Here is a 15,951-nt window from a genome sequence, read left to right on the forward strand (position 1 = left end):
TCTGTATTCACTCAGTACAGAGGGGAAGGTGAGGGAAGAGGAAGAGAGAAAAACGTCTTAATCCCTAAGAGGGAATACATCCTTGAGCTTCAGTGAGTTCACTGCAACACAGCAGCCTGAGTTCTGAACATCTCTCTCATCAATTTGATCCTGAGTGTGGTAAAGCCCCTGCACCTACATGGGGGGGACATAAAGATGACATTTCCAGTGTAACATGAGCAGTCTTCACCACTGTAATGAACAGCAGGAAGAGGAAGCAAATGAATGATTACAGCCCTTGCTTACTCTCACCCAGTTTCCTTTCAAAAGGAACCCCCTCAACAGGTAATTGGATGTGTGTGCATGACTGGTATGATGCTTGAGTAGCATATCAACAAACTTGCACACGCAGCTCTGCTTCAGGTGTTCTGCTCAACCTGCCTTTGAGAAAAGTTTGAGCTTCCCTTGGGATTCTGTGATTCTACTAAGGCCATCAGTAACTGACAGATTCCCAGTAAAACTGGTTTAGTATATACGTCCATATGCAATCCATTCATTCTAATGTTTTCAATTTTACTACCCTTCAATTACTTCTCCCAGTCATAATCCATAGATTCAGTGATAGAAATTTCTATCTTAAATCCAGAAATAAAGCTGCATGCCAATCAACATCGGTGATGAAAAAGCAATTTTCACAACATATAATTAGAATATAGGGTATGAGCTACTCAGAAAGTACTTTAAACAAAGGTGCTAGTGAAATGACAACATAGTAACAAATGTTCTTAAGCTGAGTAATTTTTTCCATACACTAGGTCTTCCTATTTCACTAGCCATAACTCCTACAAAAGTCCACGGGTGCTTTGCTAAGGAGGTATTACAGTCAGTCAGGTGATGAGAGCCAACTGCATAAGCAATGGAACTGCTATTAGTCACAGCCTAAGGCAGTCTCAACCGATGCTGAAGTTCTAGAAATGTCACTGCTACCAGGTCAACATTAGATGGCAGCAAATACCTGTAAATTAATAAAGGGCAAAAATGTAGGAAACTAAGCTAGGGGATAACTGTGCAACACAAAGCCCTCCAAATGCAGATATAGCCCTATCAGCCCCAGGAAACAGGCACCCAGGAACCCAGAGAACCTTTACCTCAAAACTAACAAGAAACTAAACCAACAAGAAACTAAAACAAAGGTCAGAGGAATACTTCAAGTGACATCCAAGGCCAAACCTTACAGCAATAACCCCCCCGCCCCCAAACCAAACATGCCTTAAAATGATGTTATATAGGAAGTTTGAGACCATCAAAAGAAGTAATTTAGCAACATCACAAGAGCGTGGTTTGTCATTACCTACAGTGTATTACAAGGCTCTTTACACCTTTCCCCTCTCTCTACCAAGTTTGTGTAACTTGAACAGCTATACTGCACTTCTGCATTATTTGCCAGAATGTTAAGATCTCAAAGACATATTAAAATTAAATTTGCGTGGCATATTACTCTGGTAAGAGGAAGAAACGGAATCTTTTGAAGTATTACACTTCACATTTTCCTTTGGATAATTTTTATTCGGTTTCTCTCAGCAGTGAAAAACAAAAAGGTTACAAACCTATAGTGCAGGAAGTATGAAGCACTGTAACTGCTGCTGTAAAATAGAGCAGATTCACCATAATGGAAGAGACTGACTCTGCTTGTCCTGAGCATTTGCTAACCTGTATCCCATTTCTTTGATATCACAGTCCTGGGGTTTTCATTAAAGTCCACTGAACATACGGACCACAAATTACCATCTTTTATTTCCTGGATGAAACAACTTAGCTCTGCTGGAAAATGCAGCTGGAGGCATGTCAACGCTAGAGGGGAGCAGAGCATCACACCAGATCAACACATCCTGCGTTCCCTTTTCCACAATCGGAAAAATCATTTGCCAGCAGAACAGTTCGGGATTCCCAGACTTTCTGAACTACTATGGTATAAGTGACAGTAAACTTATCAGAAGATATAAGAAGCAAGCTAGTTCATTTCATTAATATGTGTCCCTACATTTCATTAGAGCTTCAGAAAGCCAGGAGTTTCTCTCACTAGCCAACTAATATTTACATGGGAATATAATAACACCTTTTTTCAGCTCATTTGAAGTCACAGTACTTCAAGATGCATCTAAGAAGGCAAAAGTCTTAAAAATACACTCCAACAACAACTTAAGAGTGTTGCAAGATGGCAGAGATGCTACTCAGGAAGAGAGTGCACATTATGCCAACACATTCTTAATACCCTTTGGGCAAAAGACCTTTTTAAATTCTCCTTTCACTGCATGACAAAAGTCTTTGATACCTCAGTTGCAACTCCAGCTTAAAATGGGAAACTATTACTTAACAACACAGAGAAAATTGGTGAAATATGAGTAAGAGTAAAGCCTGAGGTAACCATTCAGCACAGTTTTTTCAGTGTACGGGACCAATTCAATATGTATAGAGTAAATTGCCAACCTACCTCCTTTCCGCAGCAGATAGATGGGCACAACATAAAGCATCACATGCTGGATGTAATAAATTTCCATTTCAAATGGAAGCTGTGGAATAAGGAAAATATTTGTAAATGTTTTTCATCACTGACACCTGAGTTTCAAGGAACCATTCTCCTCATGACCCACAAAAAACTCTTCGGTTATTGCATCACCTATGTATATTAACAAAGAGATGACATTCATTGCCAGTGCTTTGAAAGTGCAGCTAAGTGTACCCATTCCATTCCCCTTGACACAAATGCAGCACTTCAAGCAGACAACTCTAAAAATTAGCTAGAAGCACAGCAAAGAAGGAATAAAATAAAATTGCTCTTTTCCCTTTCTTAACTATAAATTACCATTAACAATGCAAAACCCTCAATAATCAAACCAGGAACTGTATACACCCCATATGATAGTAGTCTATTTAGAAAGAAAAAGATAATTGCTGTCTTCTGAGTGGTAAAATTCTATTTATAGCATTCTATAAATGAGGTCCTTTATATATAAAAGTATATAAATAAATATATACATAAGTAATTGCTGAGGAGATCTGTGCAAAAATCAAAAGACCTGATTTATAGCAATCTGTATATATGTGTGAAACTTATAAGCTCCACAAAATATAAAATAATCAGTACTTTATTGGTTTTAAAGAGAAGCTGCAGAAAGATACATATAAACAAGTTACCAGTTCGTATTAAATCAGATATTTCTCACAGGCTGACAACTTTTGGGAAGTCAGAATTGGTGACCACGTGTTAGTTGAATTCATGTTACCTCTCAGAGAAGTCAGACAGACTGTGCTAAAAATAACCTGACCCACAACTCAGTGTTTAATTTGAACCCTTTAATCCAGACCAAACTAATTCTAGTTTTTATCAGTTAGAAAATGTGATGTGCCATATTTGAAAGTTATTCCCATCTGTAAGTGCCTTTGCCTGTATCTATTTGTTAAACTAAAGCAACACATTTGAAATTGAAGAGTAGTAGAAAAGATCCCAACTCAAAATCCAGAATTCAGCTTCTTGCTGCAGCTCACTTACAGACCTGAAAAGACTTTGCCATTCTTTTTCAGAAGTGAAAACTGGAAAATACCACCACACATGTATGAAATCTCACATCTCACATGTATGAAATTCTCACACAAAGCCCTGAGTTTTGGTTCAAACACAGCCTTATTCTATCATTCCACAGAGAATCCAGACACAAGTCCTACCAATAACAGTAGTTAATAAACTGCTGGTAATTAATACAGTGATCTTTGAAATTCAACAATAATTCTTATATCTTATTTTGAATGCCAAAGATGCTAAACCCAGCAGCTGGATTCAGCTAGTCCTGGCATCCCCAGCTGCACAGTATCAGTGTCCTGATTACAACCTCCAAGATGTTCAGCCAGCTCCTGGGAGACTAAGGCAAAAAAAAAAGAAAAGAAAAAAAAAAAGACCAACACGAACCCCCTCACAACTATCATACAATCTGTTGGGTTATTTTATTCCAAGAACTCTGTATCAAAACATAAAACCAAGCAAGACAATAGTATGCAAAAGCAAGAACTTCACAGAAGCTGTGAGGTTTCCTGAATCTGAATCTTTTCTTCTGTCCCTTGCTGAAAGACACAGAGAGCAAAGTGAGGGAATCCAAATTATCTGGGAAGAGACTAAAGCAGGCAGTTTTCCTAACTGGAGAAAGAGCTGTATTTCTTCCAGTGGGAAGTGACACACTTCAGAAACAATAGCTCCCGATATAAACAGCACAACGTGAGGCACCCACTCCTGCCAAGGAGCATTCTCTATTTATCTATGGTTTCATAAGGGCTTCTACACTTGCTGAGTTGTGAGCACCAGTTACACAAACACTATGCTCAGGACACTTCTGAGAACAGAGTAGCAGTTGTTTTCCTGCAGTAGTGTTGACAATATTTTTTTTTCTATAAAACAAAACATCTTTTTTCACTATAAAAGATTGCTTGTTCTGAAGCCTGACCAACCAGCAAGTTCACTTGCTGGTATAGAGCTACAAAGGCAGAATTTCTGTACAACCAAGCATCCAAGTTGTACAGCCAGGCTACAACACACACAAAAAGAACAAACACAAAAGGTGAACTATAAGTTGTTCAGTGCAACCAACTCACCCGGCTCTAAAGGTTTTAGCTATAAATTGTCTTAGCCATAAGGGACACACAGATAGCAGATATGCAAAGAGAAACTGCAAGTAGGGACAAAGTAGAAGGGGTCACCCACAGCAGTCTAGGATTTAATGAACCTCTTTGTGAAAACAAGCACTTCAGCAAGTGGTGAAGTCTGAGAAATTAAAAACTCAAAGCAACACTTACAGAACAAAGTAAGTCCCTCTACCAATATTGACCATAGGCACCAATGAAGGCCACATGTATATAAGTCCAGACTCCAACAATCTCCAAAGCAGACCCTCTTCACAGGCCCCAAGAGGCTTGGCTTGTCCTCTCCTGTCAGGTGCCCCTGTAGAAACCCAGCAGCCTCTCCAAAAAGCAGTATTCCCCCTGTAACCAACCAGTGATGTTTGTGATTCTGTTCTTCAACCCGACCCAGAGAGCTTCAGAATGACTAAATATTTGTTAGCAAGACTTGTAATCTAAACTGTCTGTTGAGCATATTAAAGGCCCCAGGATTCCAACCCAAATTATTACAAGTTCTGAGAGTTTTTTCTTTATGTGCTAGTTTTGGCTGGGATAATTTCCTTCACAGTAGCTGGTATGGGGCAATGGTTTGGATCTGTGCTGAAAACAGTGCTGATAACACAGGGATGTTTCAGTTACTGCTGAGCAGCACTTACACACAGTCAAGGCCTTTTCTGCTCCTTACCCCAGCAAGGAGGTTGAGGTTGCACAAGGAGATGGGAAGGGACAGAGCCAGGACAGCTAGCCCCAGCTCACCAAAGGGATATTCCAATGGCATCATGCTCAGCATATAAAGCTGGGGGAAGAAGAAGAGGGGTATGTTCAGAGTGATGGCAGTGGTCTTCCCAAGTCACCATTAGGTGTGATGGAGCCCTGTTTCCTGGAGATGGGAAGCAGTGAATTAATCCCTTGTTTTTACTGTGCCTGTGAATGCACAGCTTTTGCTTTACCTATTAAACTGTCTTTATCTTATCAGCCCATGAGTTTTGTCACGTTTACCCTTCCACTTCTCTCCCTCATCCCACTGTGGGAAGCGAGCAGCTGTGTGGTGCTGAGCTTCAGCTGGGGTTAAACCAGGACATGAGGCCTGTCACTACAGAGGATGATGCTCATTGAGAAAAATCAGGAAAAGTCTTTGTTCAGTGCACTTTCAACTAAATGCATTTGTTCTGACTTTTATCAGTGTTCTGAGTATTTGACTAGCACTATATTTGATGTTTATTGTATCATAAAATGGCACTACTGTCTTCTAGTTGCTCAGTTTCATTATGCAAACTAGCTCACATTAATGACACAATGGACACAATAAAGCATTTGTAAGGTCAAGACCAAAAGAGGTAGATAATAATTTCAGAAATAGTATTTTCCCAGTTCCTCTAGAGAGAATATTAGGACTACTTATGACCACCAGCAGAAAGTAGATTTACAGTTATCAAATGTGTGAGTCTAGTCTCCACTTCCACACCCATACCATTTAATGCACACAGCACAGATGCTGCCTAAAGCTGCAGAAACCCTCCCTGACTTGAGCACCTACCAGCAACCAAAGCACAATCTCTCAACATCTGCCAATGTGCAACTGTTTGTTATTTCCTTGTACCAGTTAGATGAAGCCAGTGTTGATGTCACATACTGTGCTACCACAACCTATTCCATGTTGCTGTGTAGGCACAAGCATTTCAGACAAACTATTCAGTACAGTGAATTACTTGTACCTTAACTACCTATCTTAACAGGCAACTGCAATACAGTAGGCAATGATCACGGGCACTACACAGAGTGCATTGGAAGTACTGCTCAGAGTATGATTTGTTCCTAAACCAGATTTAGAATGCATATCTCTCAAGCCAAATAATTCTAATAATAGAATATGGCAGCTTCTGGAAATATTAAAACTGCACCATTGCAGCTGTGTGAGCAAAGCCCAACGCCTCTGGGACATGTCCTGTTTTTTTACTTCATCTATATCAACATTTTCAGGACATCAGCTTGCAAAAAAAACCCTACTTTTAAACTAGCAGAAAGAGTTCCCCTTAAAAATTAACACAGTATGAAAGTTAACAAAATCAATTATTCTACAACATTTGGAGTCATTGTGGCAGTTAAATAAATTTATTTGCATAGTAAGTTTATCAGGACCTATATCATATTCTATATAATATAAATACAGAGTAGGAAGAGATCTTTCCACCCTTGTATATCCTCTTATACCTTTCTTGGCTCCTACTTGGGAACCTAGCAATCCAGTTCCCTTAACATCATGTTCTCTATTTACTTAAGGGTCATAAAAGATTACTCGATTTTCCATGTGAACTACTAGTGCTGACAAGAATGATTTACATCACGAGAAAGGAATGAAATTGTGAGTAAAAATTAAAATACACTTTTTTTGCTGAAAGAAAAACATCACCTAAGAAACAAACTGTTTTGTCTTTACCCAGTGACTATTCCGATGTACAAAGTTTAACATCATCAGCACATGGTAAGTAATGCAGCAAATAACTGGAATATTTACTTGCCAATTAAACACAAGTGGGTGCATCTGTTGCTCAAGGCTGTGAATTGCTGGTACTCCAACATCATGCCAAGGCAGGAAAATATTTCCTTGCAAAGAAGGGGATAGACTGACCTCATCTTTCAGGCTACATTTTTCTTTGAATACTACCCCACGTGCCCATTACAGCCCAACAAGGTTTTTAAGGGGTATAATGTCACTGAAAGGTTAAAACAACAGAAGGTAGAAACCTACTGTAGTCTCAATGAATATCTCAACTCTCCACTGGCAACTGACTAATATTTAGGAATAGTTTTGAAATGACTCAGGTTCTAAAAACTTTCAACAGATACAAGAAAATGAAGAGTTATGCTACCAGCTACCAGATATTTATTTTTTCAGGATAATCTAACATTGACTTATATATATAAAGTAATACTTACAATGCATTAAGTAAAGTGATTGGTGGCAAAAACACATGACCCTAACAGACTGTGCCACAAGATGTTGTAAGAGGTGTTCGGGAAATTACTCCAACTAGTTTAACACTTAGAACCAAGATCCTGACAGCCATTTGCTGGTGAATTAATGATTATTTTTCATTCTGTATCTTCTGTCTTTTGTCCCTTCCAGATTACTGATATGCACAAATAAAACAGCACATTTCCTTGTGCATCTCACTGCTTTCACCTCCATCATGGCACACAGTTTACTAGCTAATGTGTAAATGCCAGCTGAACTTGCTGAACTTCCTAAATTATTAGGCTTCTCCAAAGAGAAACTGCAGCTCAACAGTGATCATCTGCTGCCTGTGAGATAATTCAGGCAATCCACATGGAAGAGAGCCTTAGGAGAATATCGGATGAAGACAATGAAAACTATCACCACCAAGACATCAAATAACTTCTAAAGATAAAATACACTGTACACTATCGAAGGTAACAGTGAAGCATTTTGGTGCTTACGCAATAGACCCATTTGAGGCAGCAGCCTCCTGCTTTCCAGTTCCCACTGACCTTGTAACTCTCTCTGCCCCAGACAACGTATCACTCCTCACTTAATTTAATAGTTGGGGTGTCTGATTCTTCATGCTTTTTATGCCATACACTATATATTACATCAATTTACAGACATTACTAAGTATACAAAATTTTTATATAAAACATGTACACACTAAAATGTGTATCTTAAAACTGGATTTAAAAGTTTGAGACAACAATTCTTGAGAGAATCAAGACTCGGATACTACAAACCAAAGCAGACAGCACAGACAAAGTTACTGCTTTTTTGGACTCCCTGCTAAGCTTTAAGAAACATTCACTGCTTTCAGGACTATATCAGTGTGAAAAAAACTACAGTAACAGTTGCAGAGCAGAATGTGTCTACCAATAGAGAATCTGGGTCAAAGCAGCAGTGCTATAAAACATCACCCAAATTATCTTGTGCCAGAAGAAACACTGAAAAGAACAGCCTAGCAAGCAGCTGTCAGGCCAAATATATCCTAAGTTGTATTTATTCAAAAAATATTTGCTCTTGGACATTACCCTTTGGCTCCTCTAAGCCTAATTAAGGAGAAATTAAAAAGTAGCCTCGTTTTTTCCTGTTTAATTACCACTGCCCTAATACAAATGAGACACATAATAATGGCAGAGCAAATAGAGGCTAATGATTTATTAAATATTTCAACATTTTACCCTGAAAAGGTTACCCAGAAAAATCATTTTTATGCTAAATTTAGATTTAGTTAAAAACTAGAGAGTTTGAAATACGAAAGTAATCCTTATCAGAAAAAAAAAAAACACTTGTTTTATTCATCTGATGCTGCTTCAGCAGTATCAAGTTTTATTAAAACATAATTGCAAACTGCACATAAGCTGCTACAGAATTGAAAAATACATATAGTTACCAAATTATGAAGGACAACGTGAATCTTGAATGAACTCTAGGGTTATTATACAACTAAATCCACTGAAATCTGAAAATAATGATCCATCCTCCTATGCAGCGTGTGTCACGCTTTATGGAAGATTATTTGTCACATGTAAAAGCCTCCAGACATATTATCCTCTCTCTAGCAACTGAGCTGTGTCTCAGTGCAAAATTTCATAGTCTTAAAAAGGGGAAGAAAAAAAAAAGCCTACCTAAAAGGCAACAATAGAACTGTCAGGTTTCAGGTCTCCTTAGCTACCAGTGTGACCAATGAACACAGTGCATCACCCGTGAAGTTCACCACAGATGCAGATTTTACACGTAATCTTATTAGGGCAGTCAAGGTTTGCAAACAGCCACTAATGAGATTTGTAATGGAGTCTAAAGTCCACACCAATTTTGTTCATAATATCATTAATCCACATGCTATATGGATATAGATATGAGTACTTTAATCAGACACCATATAAACAGAAGCAGATAAATAGAAGTGAAATCTATATTAAAACAGGCATTTAAATAACTACAACAGATTCTTGCAAATAAGTCAGTTGACACAAAAATGAATGTTTCATAGGCATATAATCATATATACATACACACAGCTCTAATATATATGCATAACAGCTCTTAATGACAATCCTTAGAAATATTTCATATAGCTCAGATTAAGGATAACTTTTTTGACCATTAACTCTGAGTGTAATAAGAATCTTTCTAGAGACACCAACAGGTTGAGGTTTTGTCCAGGAGGTGGGAGTTTTATAGCAGATTTGAAAACTTGCATGGGAAAAAAGAAACCAGCTGTGCCTAATCTTAGGGGAGTTGAGGTGACAGCCACCAACAACATTTGGCATTTTCCATGCCTGAGGAATCATACATTTACATATACTCTGAAAAGCCTAAAACTGAATTTTGACCACAGGCTACAATGCTAACCTACAAAGGCCTCTTTCAAAGCCATGATGTTTTCCCTCCATTTAAAGGCTAGGATGGAATTGATCCTTAGAATACAGCAGTGTTACCGTTCCACATTGATTTATCAACACGAAAAAGTCCAAGATATTGGCTTGTGGTATTGGATCAAATCCAAGATACTGGATCAGTATCTGGCTCCAATGTAGTGACCTGTACCAGGAATATACAGCCTGGTAACACGAATTTTAAAAGAGCAAATAAAACACACTTCTAACTGTTCAGAGAAAATATTTTAGGAATAAATAATAAATAAATAAATAAATAAATAAATAAATAAATAAATAAATAAATAAGGAGGAGGAGAAGTACAGCAGACTCACCAGGCGTGTATTAACAACTGGAAACAGCAATGCCAGGAGGGCCCCATTCAGCATATGCATCTGCAACCTTAGAAGAGAAATGGTGTTATTCTCACAGACGGAAACACAATGTCTTCACATATTTTATGTAGTATCTCTTCAATGAAAGGTAGCAAGAGATGTAAGAAAATTCATTAAAAAACCTTTTGGCTTGAATTTGAATTAAGGCACTGTTAAATACAACCACCAGAATGAAAACCTCTCCTCAAATACACAAATAATTTCCTGAAGTAGGACTGCTTTCTGTAATGAGCTTTGGATTCCTAGAAAGCCTGGACTGCCCATTTGTGTTAACCCTGTTCATGACGGAAGCTGCTAAATAGTTGGAATTTTGCTGTTCATTTGTCTTTCAGAGCTTAAGATAGCATGTTTGATAAAGTTTTTTACTCCTGTCTAACTCTTTAAATGTTCAGCTTCAAAGTAAGCTTGAATTCTTCAGGAATTTGGAAAGAGTCCCTTAGATAAAGGAAGAATTACATTTGTCAAAACTTAACAGCAAGTTCTAAGCAAAGAACAAGGCAGGAAAGTAGTATTATAATACTGTATTTTGTATAGCTTCCAGCCATCTTCTTCTGAACCATGGTTGCATCACAAGAACACAAAAATTGTATCAGTTCTAGTTCAATCTACTTTACATAAGACACAAAGTAAAGAATAAACTGTTTACAACCACTGCCTGTCATAAACTCTTAGGAATTTAAAAGTAACTTCAGGGGGGGAAAAGGTATTACAATTTCAAAACATTTTTTCCAAATCTAATTTACATGATGTCAGGGTGTTAGAAAACAGAAAAAGCTCATTCTGAAAACTAACAAATATTTAGGCCTCTGCTCTGCAACTGGTCTTTTGCAAATCCTTACAGTAATTCCAGGATTCCCTGGATAGCAGATGTACTTTTCACCCTCTCCAAGATGGAGACACTAACACAGGATCTCTGGATTCAGCCTACTCCGTGCCCAAATGGGGAACAGCAGGAAAAAGTTGCAGAGACACAGCAGCAGTTCCAAAATAATTCATGAGGCATATCCCCAGCATTATTTTTCCAGTTACTGCCTAGACTAAGACAAGAAAGAGCTGTCACGGTGGCAACTACAGCCATCCTGTGTGTCTCCCCACTATATGACCAGTTACACTCCTCAGCTGCTTACTGAACTCTACAGTGGTAGCCCATTAGAGCTTCCTGCACATTAGGAATGTGGTTCCTGAAGTTAGTAACAATATGCAATATTTTAGGAAAGATTGCGTAGATTTGAGGAAGAGCCAAGTCATCAAGAATGTGCTTTCATTATTTAACTTAAATCCACAGTTTTAAAACTAGATCCTTCCTGTATGCATGGCCTTCTCCAGTTATTAATTTTTAGTGAGGAAAATACAGAGGTACAAGGCCTATGACATAAATTACACAAACTCATAGGTTTGTCTAGAAATCTGTAGAAAGATGCCTGCATTCTTACCTGTCACTGAGCTAATCCATATTGCTAAGCAAGGCCAAAACCACAGTACAAAAGAACTCAGGGTATGTGGGGCTCAACACCCATGATTTAAGCCCTGACCCTTTTCAAGGTGTCATTATTCATTCCAACCAATATGCCTTTCCAACCAGATATGTATCTTAATATTTTATGACTTAAACAGTGATTAACTTCTAAAATACATTATGCAAGTAGATAGAAATTTAGTAAGGAAGAGGCATTACCTGAAGAGAATCATTGCAACCCGGCATGGGGGACAGGCAAGAAGAAAAATCTGAAATGGTAGAAACAAATTTAAATTAATGACATAGACTCAATTTTTTATATCTTTCCTTCCCAGTTCTGTAGGTCACAAATCATTTCTAAGCAGATCTATGTAACAGAAGAGCTAGAAGACTCTAACTCTTCAACAAATTAAAAGGTTTCACATTATCTACATGTAAAAGGATTCAAGCAGTACGAGTAGCATCTAGGATTTTACTTCTGCCAGTGCCTAAGAAACAAGTGAAATTCTAGCCTGCTTGATGTCATTACAGAAGATCTCTTACAAAGCAGTTTACTGTATTACCAATCATCTTACTACAGCAGCTCCCTTAGACCTGTATCATAATGTCCTTGCTGTCCTAAAGACCAAGCATTTACAATGACATTACTACCCCTCAGCAGCACAGGACCCAGCTCTTGAAGACTTCATGCTAGATGGCTGCGTATAGAAGCCTCTTCATGCTTCCCGAAATAAGGCTACTTCATTATCTGCTCTATAAGCTTAGTAGTCATCTTTAAATATGTTCACTTCCATACTCAATACAGTATGTTAAAGTACCAAAAAACTTTCACCAATTATTAGCTGCTTCACAAGACCAAAAATAACAGAGTACAACTGGATCAGCATGTTTATTTTACAAGCCATACTACTTCCACAAATAGGACTTGATTTCAATTTTCATGTGATAAAGTATGGTTGATTCGCAGCAATGCCCCACCTAAATTTAGATAACCATAATCTTTTGATATTGCTCTACAAAACCTCTCACAGCAACTTGAAAAACTTCTTATCAGCAAGCTTTACTCTAGATATGAAGAGATTACTACCTAAGTGCTCAGTGATAAAACTCATACCTTTTATACTGCCCACTACTGCAAAGAAGAGACTTTGGCCTACTGTCTGATAAGCATTTATTTTATAAGAAATAAATGAATCACACTTTTTACTGCTGTTGCTAAAGTAAATTCACAATAGATTTCACTGCCAACCTACAAAACAGATTTGTAGTGATCTTTAAATCAGTTCAAGTGACAGCATTTGGAGAAAGTGTGCTTTATGGACAAGCCAGATTAAACAATTCACCAAACATGTTTGTTTGAAGTGCTGCAAGGCTGGGAAGAAGCTTCTGATGTATATTCAAATTAATTACTCCCAGATCATGTACTTGCTGCAGCAACAGTAGAAACGTTGAAGTCTGGATCATATCACTGAGCCCTTGTGTATAAAAGGGGATTGCTGCCTCTACCATACAAATACACACACACATTCAAAATATCTTATTTTCAATGCAAGCTGTTAATATACAACCATTTATTTCTCTGATACACTTACTTGTATGTTTAATTCAAGGAGGCTCAATAACAGTTTAGAATACACACACACACACACAAATTGTTTTTCCTGAGTCATATAGAACTCTAATAAAAGCACAGCAGGAAAGAGGCAGCAATGAATATTGACTGAATGTACCCCTCAAGACATTTCCTTAGTGAATATTGTTAGAATCCAGAGTTTTTCATAAGTCTGGAATTTAAAAGGCAAGCAATTTTAACTCATCAGAGCAGGTTAAAGAGAAAGAAAACAAACACAAGCTACTAATGGATTGCTTTTTTGTGCTAAACTTTTATACTAGAAAATTCTTCCGAGTGGTCTACACGTCACCTTGCAAATATGTTTATACATGTATGGCTTCTAGGAAAAGTGTCTAACACACACTATGCTTCACTATTCCATCACTGCATATTTTGCAGTAAACTTTGTTTACCAACTAAAGTTCCTTGAATTGTGGACTATATTTTTCCTTCTTTGGGCATCATAAATATCTTCTACAGGTCTTTCACTACTTTTTCCCATGCTACTTATATGCATTAGTGTAACTTTTTAACACATGTTGTATGTTAGCAAAAGAAGATGCAGTATCTAGAGTCTCACTAGTTCATGCAGAGCTTTAAATTAAAATTATTCCAGGAGTACCTTAAATTCAGAAACCTGTTTCTTCTGAAGCACAATTCATACCTTCTGCTCTCCCAGCATGATTTTTTTTTTCATTTCTGATCAACCTTTTTCTCTATATGCATAAAATAATCAAACCAGAAATGTGACTTAATGACACCAGTTGTTTTTCTGACACAATGAAAATTGCTTCAAGTACCACATGATGGAGCAAAAACTACAACACAAGTCTGTATACTGTCTGAATCTCAGCACTGAGCTTAAAAAATAGCTAGTATTAAAAAAGGATGGTATTGTTGCGACTGACATGCCAATTCTTCACTACCATGGAGACAGGCAAAGAAGAGGACCAGACTCACAGCTGTGTATTTCTATGTCAATTCTACTGCAAGAAACACAGTTTCAGGACTGATGAGGGGAAAACAAATATTTAATGTTTTATGCAATCAAGTCCCTCTGTTATGAGGGATCTTTCAGAAAATAAGCCTGACTTCCACTTTTTATGATGGCAGAGAAATTGTAACCAGAACGTTTATGTTAAAACTTCAGGATAATGGAAGAGATTTTTGTATGTTTCAGCTTTAGCAGTGTTTTATCAAGAACTTTCTCTCTAAATATGCATATACTTTCTGTGATAAATAAACCTCAGCCTCTTAAACAGGATATTTTACAAGACACCCTTGTATCTGATTTTCAAAGGACTGTATCACTGATTCAGCCATTATAAAAAGGGTCATCATTCAGCTCAGAGTAACGAAAAAGTCCTAAAATATCTAGTTCACAGCAGACAAGCTCACAAGCTCCAACACAAACGGTCACATAATCATATTACATTTCACTCATACTGGAAATAAAATCCTTTGCCCTGCAGGAGGAAACAGTTATATAAACCAAACAATGTCATATTAAATTAGCAGTATGGCTGTGAATAGTTCCCAGCTTCTGTTTTCCTGCCAGAACTCTCAAGGTTTTACACACCCAGGCTAGCAGATATGAGCCTCCTTCATGGGCACACTGCAGAGTTCTAATGTAAACAGGACAACATGTATTTTAAAACACACTGAAGTAGCTTTTCCCTGCTCAAGGCAGAATAATGGAACTTGCAATTTAGAAGAAACACTAAGAAACAATTTCAGTGTCCCTCCTTACTCAGTCAGATCTGTTACCTGTTACGTTTTCACATTAAAAATGAAAAGGACAGAAGAATTAACCAGAAATCCAAAATGTACAGACAGTATTTCCAGAGGGAAAAATAAGCTGCAAGATATTCACTGTCTGACAGGCTGAATTCTGGGCACAGTTACAGGATCATAGAATAGTTAGGGTTGGAAAGGACCTTAAGATTATCCAGTTCCATCCCCCCTGCCATGGGCACGGAAACCTCACACTAAACCGTATCACCCAAGGCTCTGGAAAAGGGAAAGGGTTATAGAGGTCAACAAGAATGATCAATAAGTAGAGAACATCTTCCGTATATGGATTTAGCACATTAAGACTCTTCAGCCTGTAAAAGACTATAGGCTAATGCAAGTGAGTGTACAAACTCACATATGGCCTCAAGGAAACGTACCGGTACCAAGTCCTAGGCAGGGATGATACTGTGAGTCAGGCTGTGTGAGTCTGTTCCACCAGCACAGGACCAGAAGGTTTTACAATTGTTATCAGGCAACAAATCTCAAAGAAACTCCTAACACTGGTCAACGTGCAAACTAAAGTCCACTTTAACATTGAGGATCCAGATGAAAGAGGAAGTCAGACATTCTGCTAATATACTTCATAATTACAAGACCATAAATAACAACGTCCATTCCCATGGGAAATACTGCTGGCATAAAGAACTGTATAGTCAGCACTATC

The 15,951-nt window shown here is 37.8% G+C and overlaps 1 protein-coding gene across 4 annotated transcripts in view; it reads right to left on the reverse strand.

Annotated features, from left to right (window-relative positions):
• The window catches only part of TMEM164 (transmembrane protein 164), a 40,262-nt gene that overhangs the window by 13,773 nt on the left and 10,538 nt on the right, over window positions 1-15,951 (reverse strand). For all 4 annotated transcript variants that reach the window (XM_061361898.1, XM_061361899.1, XM_061361901.1 and 1 more), the window contains 3 exons: window positions 12,101-12,150; window positions 10,366-10,432; window positions 2,471-2,549 (listed from right to left, as the gene is read on the reverse strand). In XM_061361898.1, coding sequence (XP_061217882.1) covers window positions 2,471-2,549; window positions 10,366-10,432; window positions 12,101-12,150 — 196 coding nt within the window. The remainder of the gene's footprint in view (window positions 1-2,470; window positions 2,550-10,365; window positions 10,433-12,100; window positions 12,151-15,951) is intronic.

Source organism: Neopsephotus bourkii, unplaced genomic scaffold, assembly GCF_033783945.1.
Source record: "Neopsephotus bourkii isolate Nb327-2 ecotype Australia unplaced genomic scaffold, CSIRO-AGI_Nbou_v1 NB_1067, whole genome shotgun sequence".
NCBI lineage: Eukaryota > Metazoa > Chordata > Aves > Psittaciformes > Psittacidae > Neopsephotus > Neopsephotus bourkii.